The following is a 16,191-nucleotide window of genomic DNA, read 5'->3' on the forward strand; positions in this document are numbered from 1 at the left end:
CGCAAGTGTGAACACGCTATTGTGCAGGCAGCTAACATTGTGAACACACATCAGCGGTTTCCCTTCAGCGCTCTGAGCGGTGATGTAACTCTGCCAGTGTAGACATACCCTAAGGATCCAAAGTCAGTAAGAGTCACAGCCCAAAATTTTGGTCAGGGAAATGTGACCCTTCTCTGTCATTCCTGCCACTCCATGTCCAAATCTTTGGTTTTGTGGTTGTTTTTTGTTTGTTTTTTTGAGGCAGAGCCACTTGTGTTTAACTAAGAAGGGGTGAACTGCAACAGTGTCTCTGACTGCCTCCCCTGCTTTCTAAACTCATGCTTTTGCCACTCCTTCCTCTTTCCTACTAAAAAAACCAAACTCTTTTTAAAAATTACTTTTCTATAGAATGGTAACCAAGTCTGAAACAATGTCTATGTGAACTAGATGGTACCAGTAGATAAACAAGCTAATAAACCTTCAGATTTAAGGGAGAAGAGTTATTGGAAGAGTATAGCTGGAAGCAGGGTCAATCCAATCCAACACTATTCCACAATTTGCTTCAGAGGATGAGTGGAGAAAATGCTGATCAAATTAACCAAATTTGCTACAAATGCCTATTTAAATTATTATAGATGATACAATGACTGCATAATTTTAGGAAAAAAATCACTGATTTCACAGTTTATTTTACAATTATCGGGATTAGTCTACAAGTTAAGGCAAACATACAAATGCATTTTCTTTTCCTTTTAAATCATAATTATAAAGATTACACAAAGTTCTCCAAAATTTCTAAGAAATGTTCATTATTTGGAAAAAATCATATTAAGATGCTTGATACCAGGACATGGAAAAACTAAGACAATGCACACAATGCTTTATAACAACAATATTCAAACATCTAATGGCAATATTTAATCCATTTGAACAATGCATTCAAACGGGCAACTTCAGAAATTACTTACAAAGGTAAATAAGATTGGCAGCCATACCATAATACTATTCATAACATGAACATAATTATATTGGCTACTTTCACAAAGAAACAGGACATTTGATTTCTCAACAATGAAAGCATACAATGATTAAATAAACGTGTGTGTGAATACATGTGCATAAATGAGTATGCTGTTGCTTCATATAGTCTTCACTTTTTCAGACAAGAGGAGATTATTTAGGCATACTTTGCCAACTGATTTCTCCGGTGAGATGCAAATCCCTATTAAAAGTCATGAAAACAAAATCCAGAAGAAGGCAGCCCTTGTTAGTGGATGGACAGAGTGGTTTATGTGTCTCCATTTAACACTGCCAGGCAGCTCTGCAGCAGCTGCAAGTTACCCTGTAGAAATAAAGAAAATGATGACCACGTTTCCCTATTTTCTGAGATATAAAATATTTTTAAATGAAGATGAAATTCATTACTTATTAAGCAGCATGGGTAGCTATAAAACATTTGTAAAATATTTTTGTTTAAGCAATTTTGATCTCTTCGAAAGATCTGTTGAACATAGGAAGCCAATCTCAAGGAACTGCTCAACAGAAATTGAGATCTAGTACACTTTCTGAATTTGGTTAGTTTAAATAACTTCTCCACTACATCTCATATCCTTCCCATACATATCGCAACAAAAGCCTATTTGTGATGCAAAACACAACAAATTTACTACAGAGGTCTGTCATCGTCCTTTCTTTTAGAGTTAAATTCTCAGTTGTAAAAGGATGACTGAGATTTCTGTTAAAGATATTCTTTCAGGTACTCCTCACTCAGAATAGATAGTAATACTACTATTGTCAGATTATTTCCATAACAGAATTATTCATATTATTCAATACATTGTATATCAGGAAAAATAAATTAGACAGGAATTTCTTTGATATATTTATCTTGGAGCAATGAAGGAAAAACAGAATCAATTAAATGCCCTAAACCAATGATTGAAAGCAGAGGTGGGCAAACTACGGCCCATGGGCCACATCCAACCCGCGGGACCATCCTTCCTGGCCCCTGAGCTCCCCGCTGGGGAGGCTAGCTTCCCCTGCTGTTCCCCCTCCCTCGCAGCCACCCCACTGTGCGAGCAGCGCTCTGAGCAGTGGGGCTGCACGCTCATACAGGGCAGCATCTGGCTCTGGCTGGGCGGCTCCAAACATGCTGCTCTGAGCGGCATGATAAGGGGGCCGGGGGGTTGGATATGGGGCAGGGGACAAGGATCTGGGGGGGGAAGGTTCTGAGGGGGGCAGTCAGGGGGCAGGAAGTGTGAGGGGGCGGGGACCAGGCTGTTTGGGGAGGCACAGCCTTCCCTACCCAGCCCTCCATACAGTTTCACAACCCGATGTGGCCCTTGGGCCAAAAAAAGTTTGCCCACCCCTGATTTAAAGGGTGGTCCTATCCTAAAAATTACAAAAAGTGGCACCTTATTCCTCAGACATGTTCCATGTGTGTTATCACTTTGCTGATGGTAGTGACAAAATAAAAAACTAACTTGTTATCACTGCAGAGACAGCAGCTCTAGGAGAGTGGTTATCAGAATTGTTAATCAAGTTTCAACTGCAAGGCCAAATCTATCCCTAGTTGTACAGATGTAAATAAAAACAATTTGGCGTTCAAAATCATTACTAGTGATGTACAAAGCAACAAACAACTTGACCTTCAGATCCCAGACTGAGTTTACAGGGCTTGCAGTTAGAAAAAATATATTTACTTACAAATTAATCAAGTATGGTCTGGAAATCAGTGAGCTAACTATAGCACCCAACAATGCCATTATTAGAAAATCAGTTTCTTTAAATTCTAAAAAGTAAGTTAAAGCACACTGTGCTGGCTACCATCCGTTTTATACATCCCATTGCTATCAATTTTAATTATCTGGCTCTGTTCTACAGTTACAAATTATACTGAGTTTGTACTCCAATCTGAAGCTGAAGAGTATGGGCAAGAAACAGGAATTGCTAAGAATGAACATCCTAATATTCCATCTAGTCCAATAAAAGATGGACAGACAAAACCCTCATAATGCACAATTATACCATGGAAGATGCTTCTTGATCCCAGTTAGTAATGAACATACACCCAATCAAGCATGTGGACTGATGAATTTTACAGTTTTAAACTCTGTTCTTATTCAAATCCAGATCTTTCTTGGTAACTATTTGCTTCTGTAACCTGTAGCAGTGAGTTTATGTATGATCTTAATTTCAAAGTTGATTTTTAATATAAGGAAGCTTTTGATATGTAAAAAATAAAAAAAAAAGAAAAAGAAAAAAAGAAAAATCTTCTGCTTCTGTTTAACTCTGGGGTGGGCAAACTTTTTGGCCCAAGGGCCACACCGGGGCTGTAAAACTATATGGAGGACCAGGTAGGGAAGGCTGTGCCTCCCCAAACAGCCTGGCCCCTGTCCCCATCTGCCCCTTGACTGCCCCCGTCAGAATCCCCGACCCATACGACCTCCCCTGCTCCTTGTCCCCTGACCGCCCCCTCCCAGGAACCCCGCCCATAACCACCCGCCCCGGGACCCCACCCCCTATCCAACCCCCTCTTTTCCCCTGTTCCCTGACTGCCCTCCTCCAGAACCCCAAACCCATCCAACCCCCCCTGCTCCCTGTCTGCCCCAACCCCTATCCACACCCCCGCTCCCTGACAGGCCCCCCGGGACTCCCACGCCAAATCAGCTCCCCCCGCCCAGAACCTCCAACCCATCCAACCTCTCCCTGTCCCCTGACTGCGCCCCCCGGAACTCCCCACTCCCTTACCATGCCGGAGCCAGCCACACCGCCACACTGCCCGGCGGGAGCAACAGGCCAGAGCGCTGGCAGCGCAGTGAGCTGAGGCAGCAGGGGAGGGGCTGGGGACTAGCCTCCCCAGCCAGGAGCTCAGGGGCCTGGCAGGACGGTCCCATGGGCCGGATGTGACCTGCGGGCTGTAGTTTGCCCACCTCTGGTTTAACCTATACAATGACTAAGATTCTTGCATCTCCTCCTAATCCTTCTCTTCTCCAAATTAAGCAGTTCAATTAAGCATAAAAGACTTCATATAAAAAAAATCATCATCTCTCAGCCATCCCCCACCGTTGATTTTGTTTCCTTTGCCCTTCTTTGGAGAAATGGGACAATCATGTCAGTTAAAACTCCAAACACCAATTTTGTCTGATCCTTTACCCCATCCATCCTCCACTCACGGGCAGCAGTCACCAGTACTCCACAAGAGAAACTAAGTTTTTCCTGTTGTATATACGAATTACACCAACACAGTGTTTTCTTATATCCACCCTTCCAACCCATGTAAGATGCAGGGGGATTCACCCATGTTGCTAGGTCATAGAGACCCAGGAGTCTAAGGCCCACGTTGGTAGTCTGATCATGGCAAAGGTTGATCTTTGCCCAGTGCTGGAAAGGTGAATGAGGTAGAGTGGAACCTATAGTATGCTGGCAGAATAGGCAAAATGTGTGTGTACTGTATATGGATGGCAATACATGAGAAATTGTGGTCTCTGGCCTGTAACAGAAGGATCTAGTTGCCAGCCTGGTATATGTAAAACATGTAAAAATAGCGGATTTTGGATTCCAGACATTCTACTGAATAATTTACAGGCAAACTCGCATCAACATGGGGAAACTATGTAGGAAACCCATTAGCATTAATGTTCATTAAATCCATGCATAAGTGGGAAAACAGATTCATTCAAGTTTAAGGAAATCCCAACATTGCCATATTAGAATGCAGAAGTCACTTCTGACAAGTGGTACACCACTTAACTTTTCTGATCTGTGGTGGTGGGCATTTTTTCCCCTTTAAGAAAAGAACAAGTTTCATATACTAAGAATAGAACTAGTTTCATATACTAAATCTTTCAGATACTGGGTGGCAGATGAGGAACACATCCCTCATAACCCCTACGTTTGGAGAAGACAACAAAAACTTGTATTAACATAAGGCATACATGTCAAAACTGGGTTTTGTCCCACCTTACATACACATTTGAGAATCTAAAATTAATTGCGAGATCAGGATTCTGTAATGAGTTGTTGCTTGAACTATGTTAGCTGCACTCAAGTTGCACTGTTTATCCTCACCAATTCCAGAGTATGACCACCACTCTGTTTATGAACTGTAGTTCAAGTTCAACATTACAGAACTAAGATGGTTTTAAAGTGGTAACGAGGCTTACATGTGACTTTCACATGAGACAGCCAAACATTAAATACAGACTTCCACACTTACAGCTCAAGAGCTTCTATATGCATAATATATTGAATTTGTGAACCGAATGAGCTGCAAACAGAGGAGAGGCAAACAGAGGGAGTTCGCCTAAAAACCAAGCTATGGTGAGTGCTGTATTGGGGGGCTCTGTTATGAGCTAGCAGGGTGAATATCTGAGTGTCTGTCTGCTGTGACCATTTGTCTGACTGGTGCTAGTTGCAGGGACTGTTTGACAGTGTGTGTGTTTGTTTAAAAAGTGTAACTGTCCGACAATGTGGGTTGTTTGTTTGAACAGTGTGAATTGGGAGTGCTTTGTTCCAGATGGACCATGAGTGGTTGATTGGAGGGAAGGCTTTGAGCCTGGGCAACTGCTTTGAGCCAGCAGCCTTATAAAAAGGCAACCAGCTGCCAACCGAAGGGAAGCAAACAGAGGGAGTTTGCCTGGAGGGAGTTCCCACAGAATTTTTTGCCTTTCAGCAGTAAATACAACATCTGAAGAGGCTCTCAGAAGGAAGACAATATGGATAGTGAGCAATCAGCTGTTATGACCTGCATGTGCCATGTTTGTCTCTCCCCCAGAGGAGAGAAGGGACTTCGTCTGTAGACTGTACGAAGTGCAAACTGGTCTCCATATTGGAAGAGGAGGTTAAAGGACTAGAGACCCAAGTATCAACCCTGAGTTACATCAGAGAAAAGGAAGACTTTCTGGATAGAAGTCAGTGTTTGGTACTGCAGGCACAGCATGCTGAAGAATCGGAGAGGGCCGTGCAGAATGGGAAAGAAAATTGGCAGCATGTGACCTCCAGAAGAAGAAAGAGGAGAACCCATGTACCCCCAATGCAGAGAGAGGTAAGAAACCATTTACAGGCTCTCTGCACAGGTACTACAGTGGAGAATGGTTTAGAAGAGTCATCTGAGGGGAGGGATCAGAAGACCATCAACCAGAAGGCATGGAATGCATTATCTTAGGGATGGAGGTTCTATGACCACCACTCCAAAGGGGACAAGATGGGTGGTGGTGGTTGGGGACTTCCTCCTAAGAGGGACAGTGTCATCCATCTGCCATCCAGACCAGGAAACTCAAGAAGGGTGCTGCTTGCCTGAAGCTAGAATTCAGGATGTGACGGAGTGTCTGCATCCAGTTTTGGGCCCCCCACTACAGAAAGGATGTGGATAAATTGGGAAGAGGCCAGCGGAGGGCAACGAAAATGATTAGGGGGCTGGGGCACATGACTTATGAGGAGAGGCTGAGGGAAATGGGCTTATTTAGTCTGCAGAAGAGAAGAGTGAGGGGGGTTTTGATAGCAGCCTTCAACTACCTGAAGCGACGTTCCAAAAAGGATGGAGCTAGGCTGTTCCAAGTGATAGCAGATGACAGAACAAGGAGCAATGGTCTCAAGTTGCAGTAGAGGAGGTCTAGATTGGATATTAGAAAAAACTATTTCACTAGGAGGGTGATAAAGCCCTGGAATGGGTTACCTAGCGAGGTGGTGGAATTTCCATCCTTAGAGGTTTTTAAGGTCAGGCTTGACAAAGCCCTGGCTGGGATGATTTAGTTGGGGTTGATCCTGCTTTGAACAGGGCGTTGGACTAGATGACCTCCTGAGGTCTCTTCCAACCCTAATCTTCTATTAATTTACTTTCTAGCAGTCACAAGCTACACAAACCTGCATAGTTTAGAACTGTCTGGAGGTTTTCACTTGTCTAAAAAGGTAGCACAGAAACAGCTTTACCCTCTACTGGCAAAGGAGGGTAACATTTAAAATTTAGTTTTCCTTTTAGTTTTCCCTTAGATCACATCTAAAAATGTATATGGAATTTACATAATCCCCCTTCCAAAAATTCAGTTCCAGAGAGGGGGCACAAGACCTCAGTCACTCCCCATCTCACCAATTCTGAGAAAGATGATAAGACTTTGAGGTACAGTGGATGTTATTTACAAATTTACAGAACTTTTCATGAAAATAAGTTCTTATTCATAATTCCAGCATTTGGGAGGAAGGTTTAAACAAATAGCTTCTGGTGTTCAGTCAAATAGTAAGGAGATTGAAAGCCTGCCCCATAATTTTCATAATTGCCAGAGTGACATACCCTTAAAGTTTTACTGGTCCCACTAATGACTTTATCAAAATAAGCCTCAGTATCAAAGCCTCCTACCTAATTCCTGAAGGGTCATTGCTGGGGTTTGTTCTCTCCCCCACACCATTTTAACAGTTCCTTAAAATGAAAATCCACCAGAGCCAAAAAAAGGATCTCTTATTAAAAAAAAAAAAAGTTATTTGGAGGTCTGAAGCAGGTTTTTACCATCATTCCATTTTGCCAGTGACTGAATGACGTATGCCTATTATGACCATTCCAGAGATAGAAGGTGGTCAATAGAAGCTTAAAGGTAAATAATATAACTACACTACAATATCTTGCTACAGCTTTAGTTTCTCTTTCATATTGTGTCACATTGTTAAAACAAAATTAGATTATACAAGGGCATCATGAGTTGTTATAATTTCCTGAGATCTAAAAGGAATGCAAAGTACACTAGCATTTTGTGCCACCAGACAGACCAACAAGCACTAACAGGCTTAATAAAAGAATTGAATTAACTAAATTAATCTAAGAATTTGTTTGTTTTATTTCACAACCAAGATCAAGTTGAACAGAATTTTCTATTATACATTCCCTTGCTCCATTAATGACGCTGTCTGCAGATCACATCTCTAATGTACAGGTATTATGAGCTTTACAATATTTGAAAAAGCAGGACTTGGATACTATCATAGAATCATAGAATATCAAGGTTGGAAGGGACCTCAAGAGGTCATCTAGTCCAACCCCCTGCTCAAAGCAGGACCAATCCCCAATTAAATCATCCCAGCCAGGGCTTTGTCAAGCCTGACCTTAAACATATCTAAGGAAGAAGATTCCACCACCTCCCTAGGTAACGCATTCCAGTGTTTCACCACCCTCCTAGTGAAAAAGTTTTTCCTAATATCCAACCTAAACCTCCCCCACTGCAACTTGAGACCATTACTCCTTGTTCTGTCATCTGCTACCACTGAGAACAGTCAAGAGCCATCCTCTTTGGAACTCCCTTTCAGGTAGTTGAAAGCAGCTATCAAATCCCCCCTCATTCTTCTCTTCTGTAGACTAAACATCCCCAGTTCCCTCAGCCTCTCCTCATAAGTCATGTGTTCCAGTCCCCTAATCATTTTTGTTGCCCTCCGCTGGACTCTTTCCAATTTTTCCACATCCTTCTTGTAGTGTGGGGCCCAAAACTGGACACAGTACTCCAGATGAGGCCTCACCAATGTCGAATAGAGGAGAACAATCACGTCCCTCGATCTGCTGGCAATGCCCCTACTTATACATCCCAAAATGCCATTGGCCTTCTTGGCAACAAGGGCACACTGTTGACTCATATCCAGCTTCTCGTCCACTGTCACCCCTAGGTCCTTTTCTGCAGAACTGCTGCCGAGCCATTCGGTCCCTAGTCTGTAGCGGTGCATGGGATTCTTCTGTCCTAAGTGCAGGACTCTGCACCTGTCCTTGTTGAACCTCATCAGATTTCTTTTGGCCTAATCCTCCAATTTGTCTAGGTCCCCCTGTATCCTATCCCTACCCTCCAGCGTATCTATCTCTCCTCCCAGTTTCGTGTCATCTGCAAACTTGCTGAGGGTGCAATCCACACCATCCTCCAGATCATTTATGAAGATATTGAACAAAACCGGCCCCAGGACCGACCCTTGGGGCACTCCACTTGATACCGGTTGCCAACTAGACATGGAGCCATTGATCACTACCCAAAGAGCCCGACAATCTAGCCAGCTTTCTATCCACCTTACAGTCCATTCATCCAGCCCATACTTCTTCAACTTGCTGGCAAGAATACTGTGGGAAACAGTGTCAAAAGCTTTGCAAAAGTCAAGGAACAACACGTCCACCGCTTTCCCTTCATCCACAGAACCAGTTATCTTGTCATAGAAGGCAATTAGATTAGTCAGGCATGACTTGCCCTTGGTGAATCCATGCTGACTGTTCCTGATCATTTTCCTCTCCTCTAAGTGCTTCAGAACTGATTCCTTGAGGACCTGCTCCATGATTTTTCCAGGGACTGAGGTGAGGCTGACTGGCCTGTAGTTCCCAGGATCATCCTCCTTCCCTTTTTTAAAGAGGGGCACTACATTAGCCTTTTTCCAGTAGTCCGGGACTTCCCCCGATCGCCATGAGTTTTCAAAGATAATGGCCAATGGCTCTGCAATCACATCCGCCAACTACTTTAGCACTCTCGGATGCAACTCATTCAGCCCCATGGACTTGTACACATCCAGCTTTTCTAAATAGTCCCGAACCACTTCTTTCTCCACAGAGGGCTGGTCACCTCCTCCCCATGCTGTGCTGCCCAGTGCAGTAGTCTGGGAGCTGACCTTGTTCGTGAAGACAGAGGCAAAAAAAGCATTGAGTACATTAGCTTTTTCCACATCCTCTGTCACTAGGTTGCCTCCCTCATTCAGTAAGGGGCCCATATTTTCCTTGACTTTCTTCTTGTTATTAACATACCTGAAGAAACCCTTCTTGTTACTCTTAACGTCTCTTGCTAGCTGCAACTCCAGGTGTGATTTGGCCTTCCTGATTTCACTCCTGCATGCCCGAGCAATATTTTTATACTCATCCCTGGTCATTTGTCCAATCTTCCACTTCTTGGAAGCTTCTTTTTTGTATTTAAGATCAGCAAGGATTTCACTGTTAAGCCAAGCTTGTCGCCTGCCATATTTACTATTCTTTCTACACATCGGGATGGTTTGTTCCTGTAACCTCAATAACGATTCTTTAAAATACAGCCAGCTCTCCTGGACTCCTTTCCCCCTCATGTTATTCTCCCAGGGGATCTTGCCCATTGGTTCCCTGAGGGAGTCAAAGTCTGCTTTTCTGAAGTCCAGGGTCCGTATTCTGCTGCTTTCCTTTCTTCCTTGTGTAAGGATCCTGAACTTGACCATCTCATGGTCAGTGCCTCCCAGGTTCCCATCCACTTTAGCTTCCCCTACTAATTCTTCCCAGTTTGTGAGCAGCAGGTCAAAGGAGACTCCAAAGGAGTAAACAGAGTGCTAGAGTTGAGAATGGAAAACTGAGACCATTAGGTCAGAGACAAAGTGAAGTCTGAATTTATCAGTTTTTTCGAAGGTCTCAATCTGTGAGTAGCATTAGCATTACTGTTCCCTGGAAAGTATGAATGGAAGTGAGGAAATCTGGGTAACTAAATCACTGGAGAGGGAAGGAATTTGCAGCATACATTAAAGCAAATAGTGCAAAAGGAAGTACTATAGACTCATGACTACATACAGATTCCAAGCAAACTGTCTATGCTTGGAAATCTAAGTTCTTATAGACTAAAATAAGAACTCAGTATTTGAACCCAGTATTTGTTTCGATGCACAGTGTCCCCGATTCCCATCTCTGGTAAATTAAAAGGTAAAATTTTACACCATTCCCAAAATACACAGCATCTTTTGGACAAAGTGAAATGAGGACATTCAGGGACCCCCTGGGTTTCTGTGTGTGACAGAGGCCCACTGGTACCAACTGGCAAAGGGCTCACTGTTCATTACAAGCAACTCCTGTCTCAGACCTGACAAACTTACCACACCACTCACCATTTTCATTTCACCATTTTCACAGAGGTAGTATGTGAAGTCTCTACTGAAAGCTTGTAACCTATCGATAACCATTGTGAGATATGTGTCTGAGTAATATTTAAAGGAATAATGTAACTACATTGAAAGTTATTCCTTACCATCTTCAAGCAAAAGTTAGTCCCCAGAGAATAACATGCTCAGGGAGGGCTTATTAAAGCAGAAAGGAGCTGTCTCCCTCCCTGGCTAGCACAGTATGTACTGTATTGCTCAGTTGTCTACCTTTGCACCAACCCAAACAAGTCAACAGAAAACCATCAAAGAAACTATAATCATGAAAACCACTTGAAGTGAAAAGGCTCAATGGGACAGTGAAGGGATTGCCCTCTTTGTGAATAAAGACTGCTTCAGTTGGTCATGGTGGGGGAGGAGGGAGGACACTCCAGTTTCATTCACTGAGGACGTACCTTGATAAGCAGGGTTGCTTCATGAAAGACTGTGTCCTAGCTACTTGGTCTAGCAAGCACTGTAAAAGACTGAACTTTGAGAATCTACTTTATTAGATAGGAAAGGTAACTTTAATAAGTTTAGGCCCTCATTTGCATTTTATGATTTTGTTTCATATGTATCCACTTATTTCCATCACTCACACTTGTTCCTATTTGAATCTCTATTCTTTCTTAAGTTTCCTTTTGTTTTACTGTAATTGAACTCAAGTGCTGTGTGTGATACAGGAGTGGTGGCCTAACGTGACACTGGTAAACTGGAGGACACTGTTCCTTTGGGAACAGAGGATCTGGGATTTCTGCGGGTATCTGGTGGTCAGAGGCTAGATACCACAAGGAGACACTCTGAAGGGACTTGGGAGCTGGGGTGTATCTATTGTCAACATGCAGACCTGGTATAGCTCAGCGGAGAGTGCCTGAGTGGCTGACAGGCTGGCTGTGTGAGGGAGCTAACACCCAGCTGGCAGAAGAAAAACTCCCTTGCACTAGAGACAGAGGGTAACAAGGTGACTCTCAGTCCTGGGTGCCCCAAGAAGCATCACACTCAAACCAATATAAAACACAACCTTTTTTAAAAGGCTCAATGTGAAAGCCATCCGATCCATAAGAATTAAGTGAAGGGTCCCACATATTCTAGTACTTCTAGTACATAAATATATATTTTGAGTTTAGTTTAAGATAGATGATAAAAGGAAAAAGTAATGCAAAAAGATTACTTGAAAATTACATTAAAAAAAGCCATTTCTTCTCACAGCATTAAAAACGCATCCAAACTAAACTGTTTTACATCAAACTGAAATGTCCAAACCAATTTAAACAAAAGTTGCATGGATGTACATTTTTATAGATCCATACACACTCTTGAATTTCAAGTGTCTATGCCTAATTTCAGCCTAAAATATTCAAAATAGATCCTCTCAGAAATAAGGTTTTAGTGAGAACAGTGGCAAGTGCAGACAACGGTAACAGTTAAATAATGTGAATTCTGAAGGAACAGATGGTTCAGGATAGCTTTTCCGGAAAATCCCTTGGTATAAGATGTTATAGCCACAGTCTGCAGCTTTGTCAAAAGTAGTAAGCTATTATCTCCACAAAGACCAAAAAAAAAGTTGCTCAAATGCATTTAAATGACTTTTAAGGACAGTGCACTTAGGTTCTTTTGGGGAAAAATAATTCACCTCCTTAAAACCATTTAGCATGTTCAGTAAATTATCTGCAACTGAAGTTTCTTAGTCAACATCCTATGCTAGTGAACTAAAAGAAACCAAGGCTCAGAGGTATATTCAAGAATCTATACACAGATCTGGCCTCAATATCTTGCTCAGTGACAGACTTCCTCTATGAGCTTCAGGCATAGTTTCATACCTCATTGGGGGGGGGGGGGGGTTTGCAAGGATAAAATCCACTAATATCCGAGAAGGAAACTCGGATATTATGCTAATGAGAGTCATACAGGTACCTAGACAGATACTGTAGGCAGCAATACTATAGTCAATGCATGAGATATTTTCTATGGGATAGAGATGTTCAAAAAGCACCGAAGGCACTTAGGACCACAAGTACCATTGAAAGTCTATGCATGCACCCCTATTCTCCATAGTTCACAACTTTATAAAAGTTAGCCTTTCAGCTGAAGCTGCTCACACTTCATATCAGCTCTGACTGAACTTTTTGGAGGTGGACAGTATATTACATAGCTCAGAAATGACCAAACTGATCTTATCCAAGTATACAACATGGAAAAACGGATTTAAATACAAACCAAAATAGGTTTTGATTACCTTAGCATGCTTCAGTTCCAATTCTGCAAGTTCCACTAGATTCTTTCGGAATGCAGCAACTCTTCTTGTTTTAAAGTCTACAAGTTCTGTAAAGTATAATTTGTGATTCCATTAAAAATAGTGTCAGTGCATTCAAGCATTAAGACGCTTGCCCCTCGGGATAGGGGCGAGGGGGGAAAAAAATCACAAGTTTAAGACTAAGGACTATAATTTGGGCTCAGAGCTATTGCAGCATTGTTAGGGTATGTCTATATTGCAATTAAAAACCTGCAGCTAGTCTGTGCTAGCGGGCTCAGGCTCAGAGCGTTCGGACTAAGGGGCTATTTAATTATGGTGTAGACATTCAGGCTCAGGCTGGACCCTGAGCTCTCAAACTCTATGAAGTGGGAGGTTGCAGCCCGAGCCTGACATCTATTCTGCAATTAAACAGTCCCTTAGCCAAAGCCCCCTCGATCCTGATTCATCTGTCATGGGCCTGTTATGCATGTCTAACTGCAGTGCAGACATAAGCTTAGAGAAGGAGTTATTTAAAGTGTGATTGTGATGGCTTCTCTTAACCATAATTTTCATATATGTAAAGCTCTTTTGGAGTCATATAGCAGTGTGTCCCCCTTTTAAAAAAAATTAGAATATTAAATTTTAATTAGGGCTGTTGATTAATTGCAGTTAACTCACGCGATTAATTTTTTTGAGTTAATCTCAATTAATCGCAGTTTTAATCGAACTGTTAAACAGAATACCAATTGAAATTTGTTAAATATTTTGGATGTTTTTCTACATTTTCAAATATATTGATTTCTATTACAACACAGAATACAAAGTGCACAGTACTCACTTTATATAATTTTTATTACAAATATTTTACTGTAAAAATGGTAAACAAAAGAAATAGTATTTTTCAATTCACCTCCTACAAGTACTGAAGTGCAATCTCTCTATCATGAAAGCGCAACTTACAAATATAGATTTTTTTTGTTACATACCTACACAAAAACAAAACAATGTAAAACGTTAGTGCCTGTAAGTCCACTCAGTCCTACTTCTTCTTCAGCCAATCGCTAAGACAAACAAGTTTGTTTACATTTACGGGAAATAATTCTGCCAGCTTCTTATTTACAATGTTACCTGAAAGTGAGAACAGGCGTTCGCATGGCGCTTTTGTAGCCAGCATTGCAAGGTAGTTATGTGTTAGATATGCTAAACATTTGTATACCCCTTCATGTTTTGGCCAGCATTCCAGAGGATATGCTTCCATGGTGATGACACACATTAAAAAAATAATGTGTTAATTAAATTTGTGACTGAACTCCTTGGGGCAGAACTGGATGCCTCCTGCTCTGTTTTACTGCATTCTGCCATATATTTCATGTTATAGCTGTCTCGGATGAGGACCCAGCATGTTGTTCGTTTTAAGAACATTTTTTCACTGCAGATTTGACAAAATGCAAAGAAAGTACCAATATGAGATTTCTAAATATAGCAACAGCACCTAGACCCAAGATTTAAGAATGTGAAGTGCCTTCCAAAATCCAATCAGGACAGGGTGTGGAGCATGCTTTCAGACATCTTAAAAGAGCAACACTCCAATGCAGAACCCAAGCCACCAAAAAAGAAAATCAACCTTCTGCTGGTGGCATCTGACTCATATGTTGAAAATGAACATGCACTGGATCGTTATTGAGCAGAACCCATCATCAGCATGGACGCATGTCGTCTGGAATGGTGGTTGAAGCATTAAGGGGCATACAAATGTTTAGCGTATCTGGCACGTAAATACCTTGCAATGCTGGCTACAACAGTGCCATGCGAACGCCTGTTCTGACTTTCAGGTCACACTGTAAACCAGAAGCGGTCAGCATTATTTCCTGCAAATGTAAACAAAACTTGTTTGTCTGAGCGATTGGCTGAACAAGAAGGAGGACTGAGTGGACTTGTAGGCTCTAAAGTTTTACATGGTTTACATGGGTTACATGGTTTACATGGTTTTACATGGTTTTTTGAATGCAGGTATTTTTTGTACATAATTCTACATCTGTAAGTTCAACTTTCATGATAAAGAGATTGCACTACAGTACTTGTATTAATTGAAAAATACTATATTTTATTTTTACAGTGCAAATATTTATAATAAAAATAAATATAAAGTGAGCACCATACACTTTGTATTCTGTATTGTAATTGAAATCAATACATTTGAAACACTGGAAAACATCCAAAAATATTTATAAGTAGTATTCTATTTTTTGTTTAACAGTGCGATTAATCGTGATTCATTTTTTTAATTCTTTTTTTTAAAGATTAAATTAATTCTTCTCTTTTCCCTTCATCACTATGCTTGCCCCAGAAACTTGCCTTTACTCATGAGTGAAAGCAGGCATGTGAAGGGCTCTGCAGAGAACAGTGGGGCAAAATTAATTTGAAGAACAGATCAGCAGGTAGCTTAAAGACAGAGTGCTTGTTGAAACACTTCAGGGGCTAACAGGATCTTTCTCCAAAGAGCCACCAACTTTGGCAGATTTATAAAGCCAAAAGAATTTTAGTGACGGATGTGGATGGGGAAGCGAGGTAGGCTCCAGGGGCTAATTTAGGAGAGGGGATGCTGACTTGGTCAGAAGACCACTTCCCTAGGCCAACGTTAACCCAAAGGGGGAAAAGACTTGCAGAAAGGAGGCAGCACACTGAACAGTCTCTTCTCCAAAGGAGGAGCACCTTTCACCCACCAAAGCTGCTTAATTTCGGACAAATCTCCAGTACTAGCATCCCCAGCAAAACACTCCCCTCACTGGCTCCTCTGTTTCTGACTTACAACCACCTGCAATGAGATGTGGCAGTCAATGGAAATCAGCACTGAAGTGGCTAGGTAGAGTTGTGTAAGGCCATTTCAACAGAGCTTGACAAAATTGTATTTGTCTTCACTATCTGCAGTCAGTTACACTTTTGTGCATGTCAAAACAAGTGACGACTTAGTTACTTGTATCTTGTTAGAGAAAATTCAGCCATTTAAGCATCATATTGGTACCGGAAAGACCATTAGTCTTTAATATAGAAGGAAAATACTGTGAAATGTCCTCAGATAAGTCACAAATAAATACAGATTAAAAGCA

At 41.7% G+C, this 16,191-nt stretch overlaps 1 protein-coding gene across 1 annotated transcript in view; it reads right to left on the reverse strand.

Annotated features, from left to right (window-relative positions):
• Positions 1-648: 648 nt before the first annotated feature.
• The window catches only part of SNX6 (sorting nexin 6), a 54,326-nt gene continuing 38,783 nt past the window's right edge, over positions 649-16,191 (reverse strand). Inside the window, exons 13-14 of the mRNA XM_073348999.1 lie at positions 13,088-13,173; positions 649-1,321 (exon numbers count right to left, since the gene is read on the reverse strand). Of these exons, the coding sequence (XP_073205100.1) occupies positions 1,268-1,321; positions 13,088-13,173 (140 nt within the window). The 3' untranslated portion in view covers positions 649-1,267. The remainder of the gene's footprint in view (positions 1,322-13,087; positions 13,174-16,191) is intronic.

The sequence above is a fragment of the Lepidochelys kempii genome, chromosome 6 (genome assembly GCF_965140285.1).
Source record: "Lepidochelys kempii isolate rLepKem1 chromosome 6, rLepKem1.hap1, whole genome shotgun sequence".
NCBI lineage: Eukaryota > Metazoa > Chordata > Testudines > Cheloniidae > Lepidochelys > Lepidochelys kempii.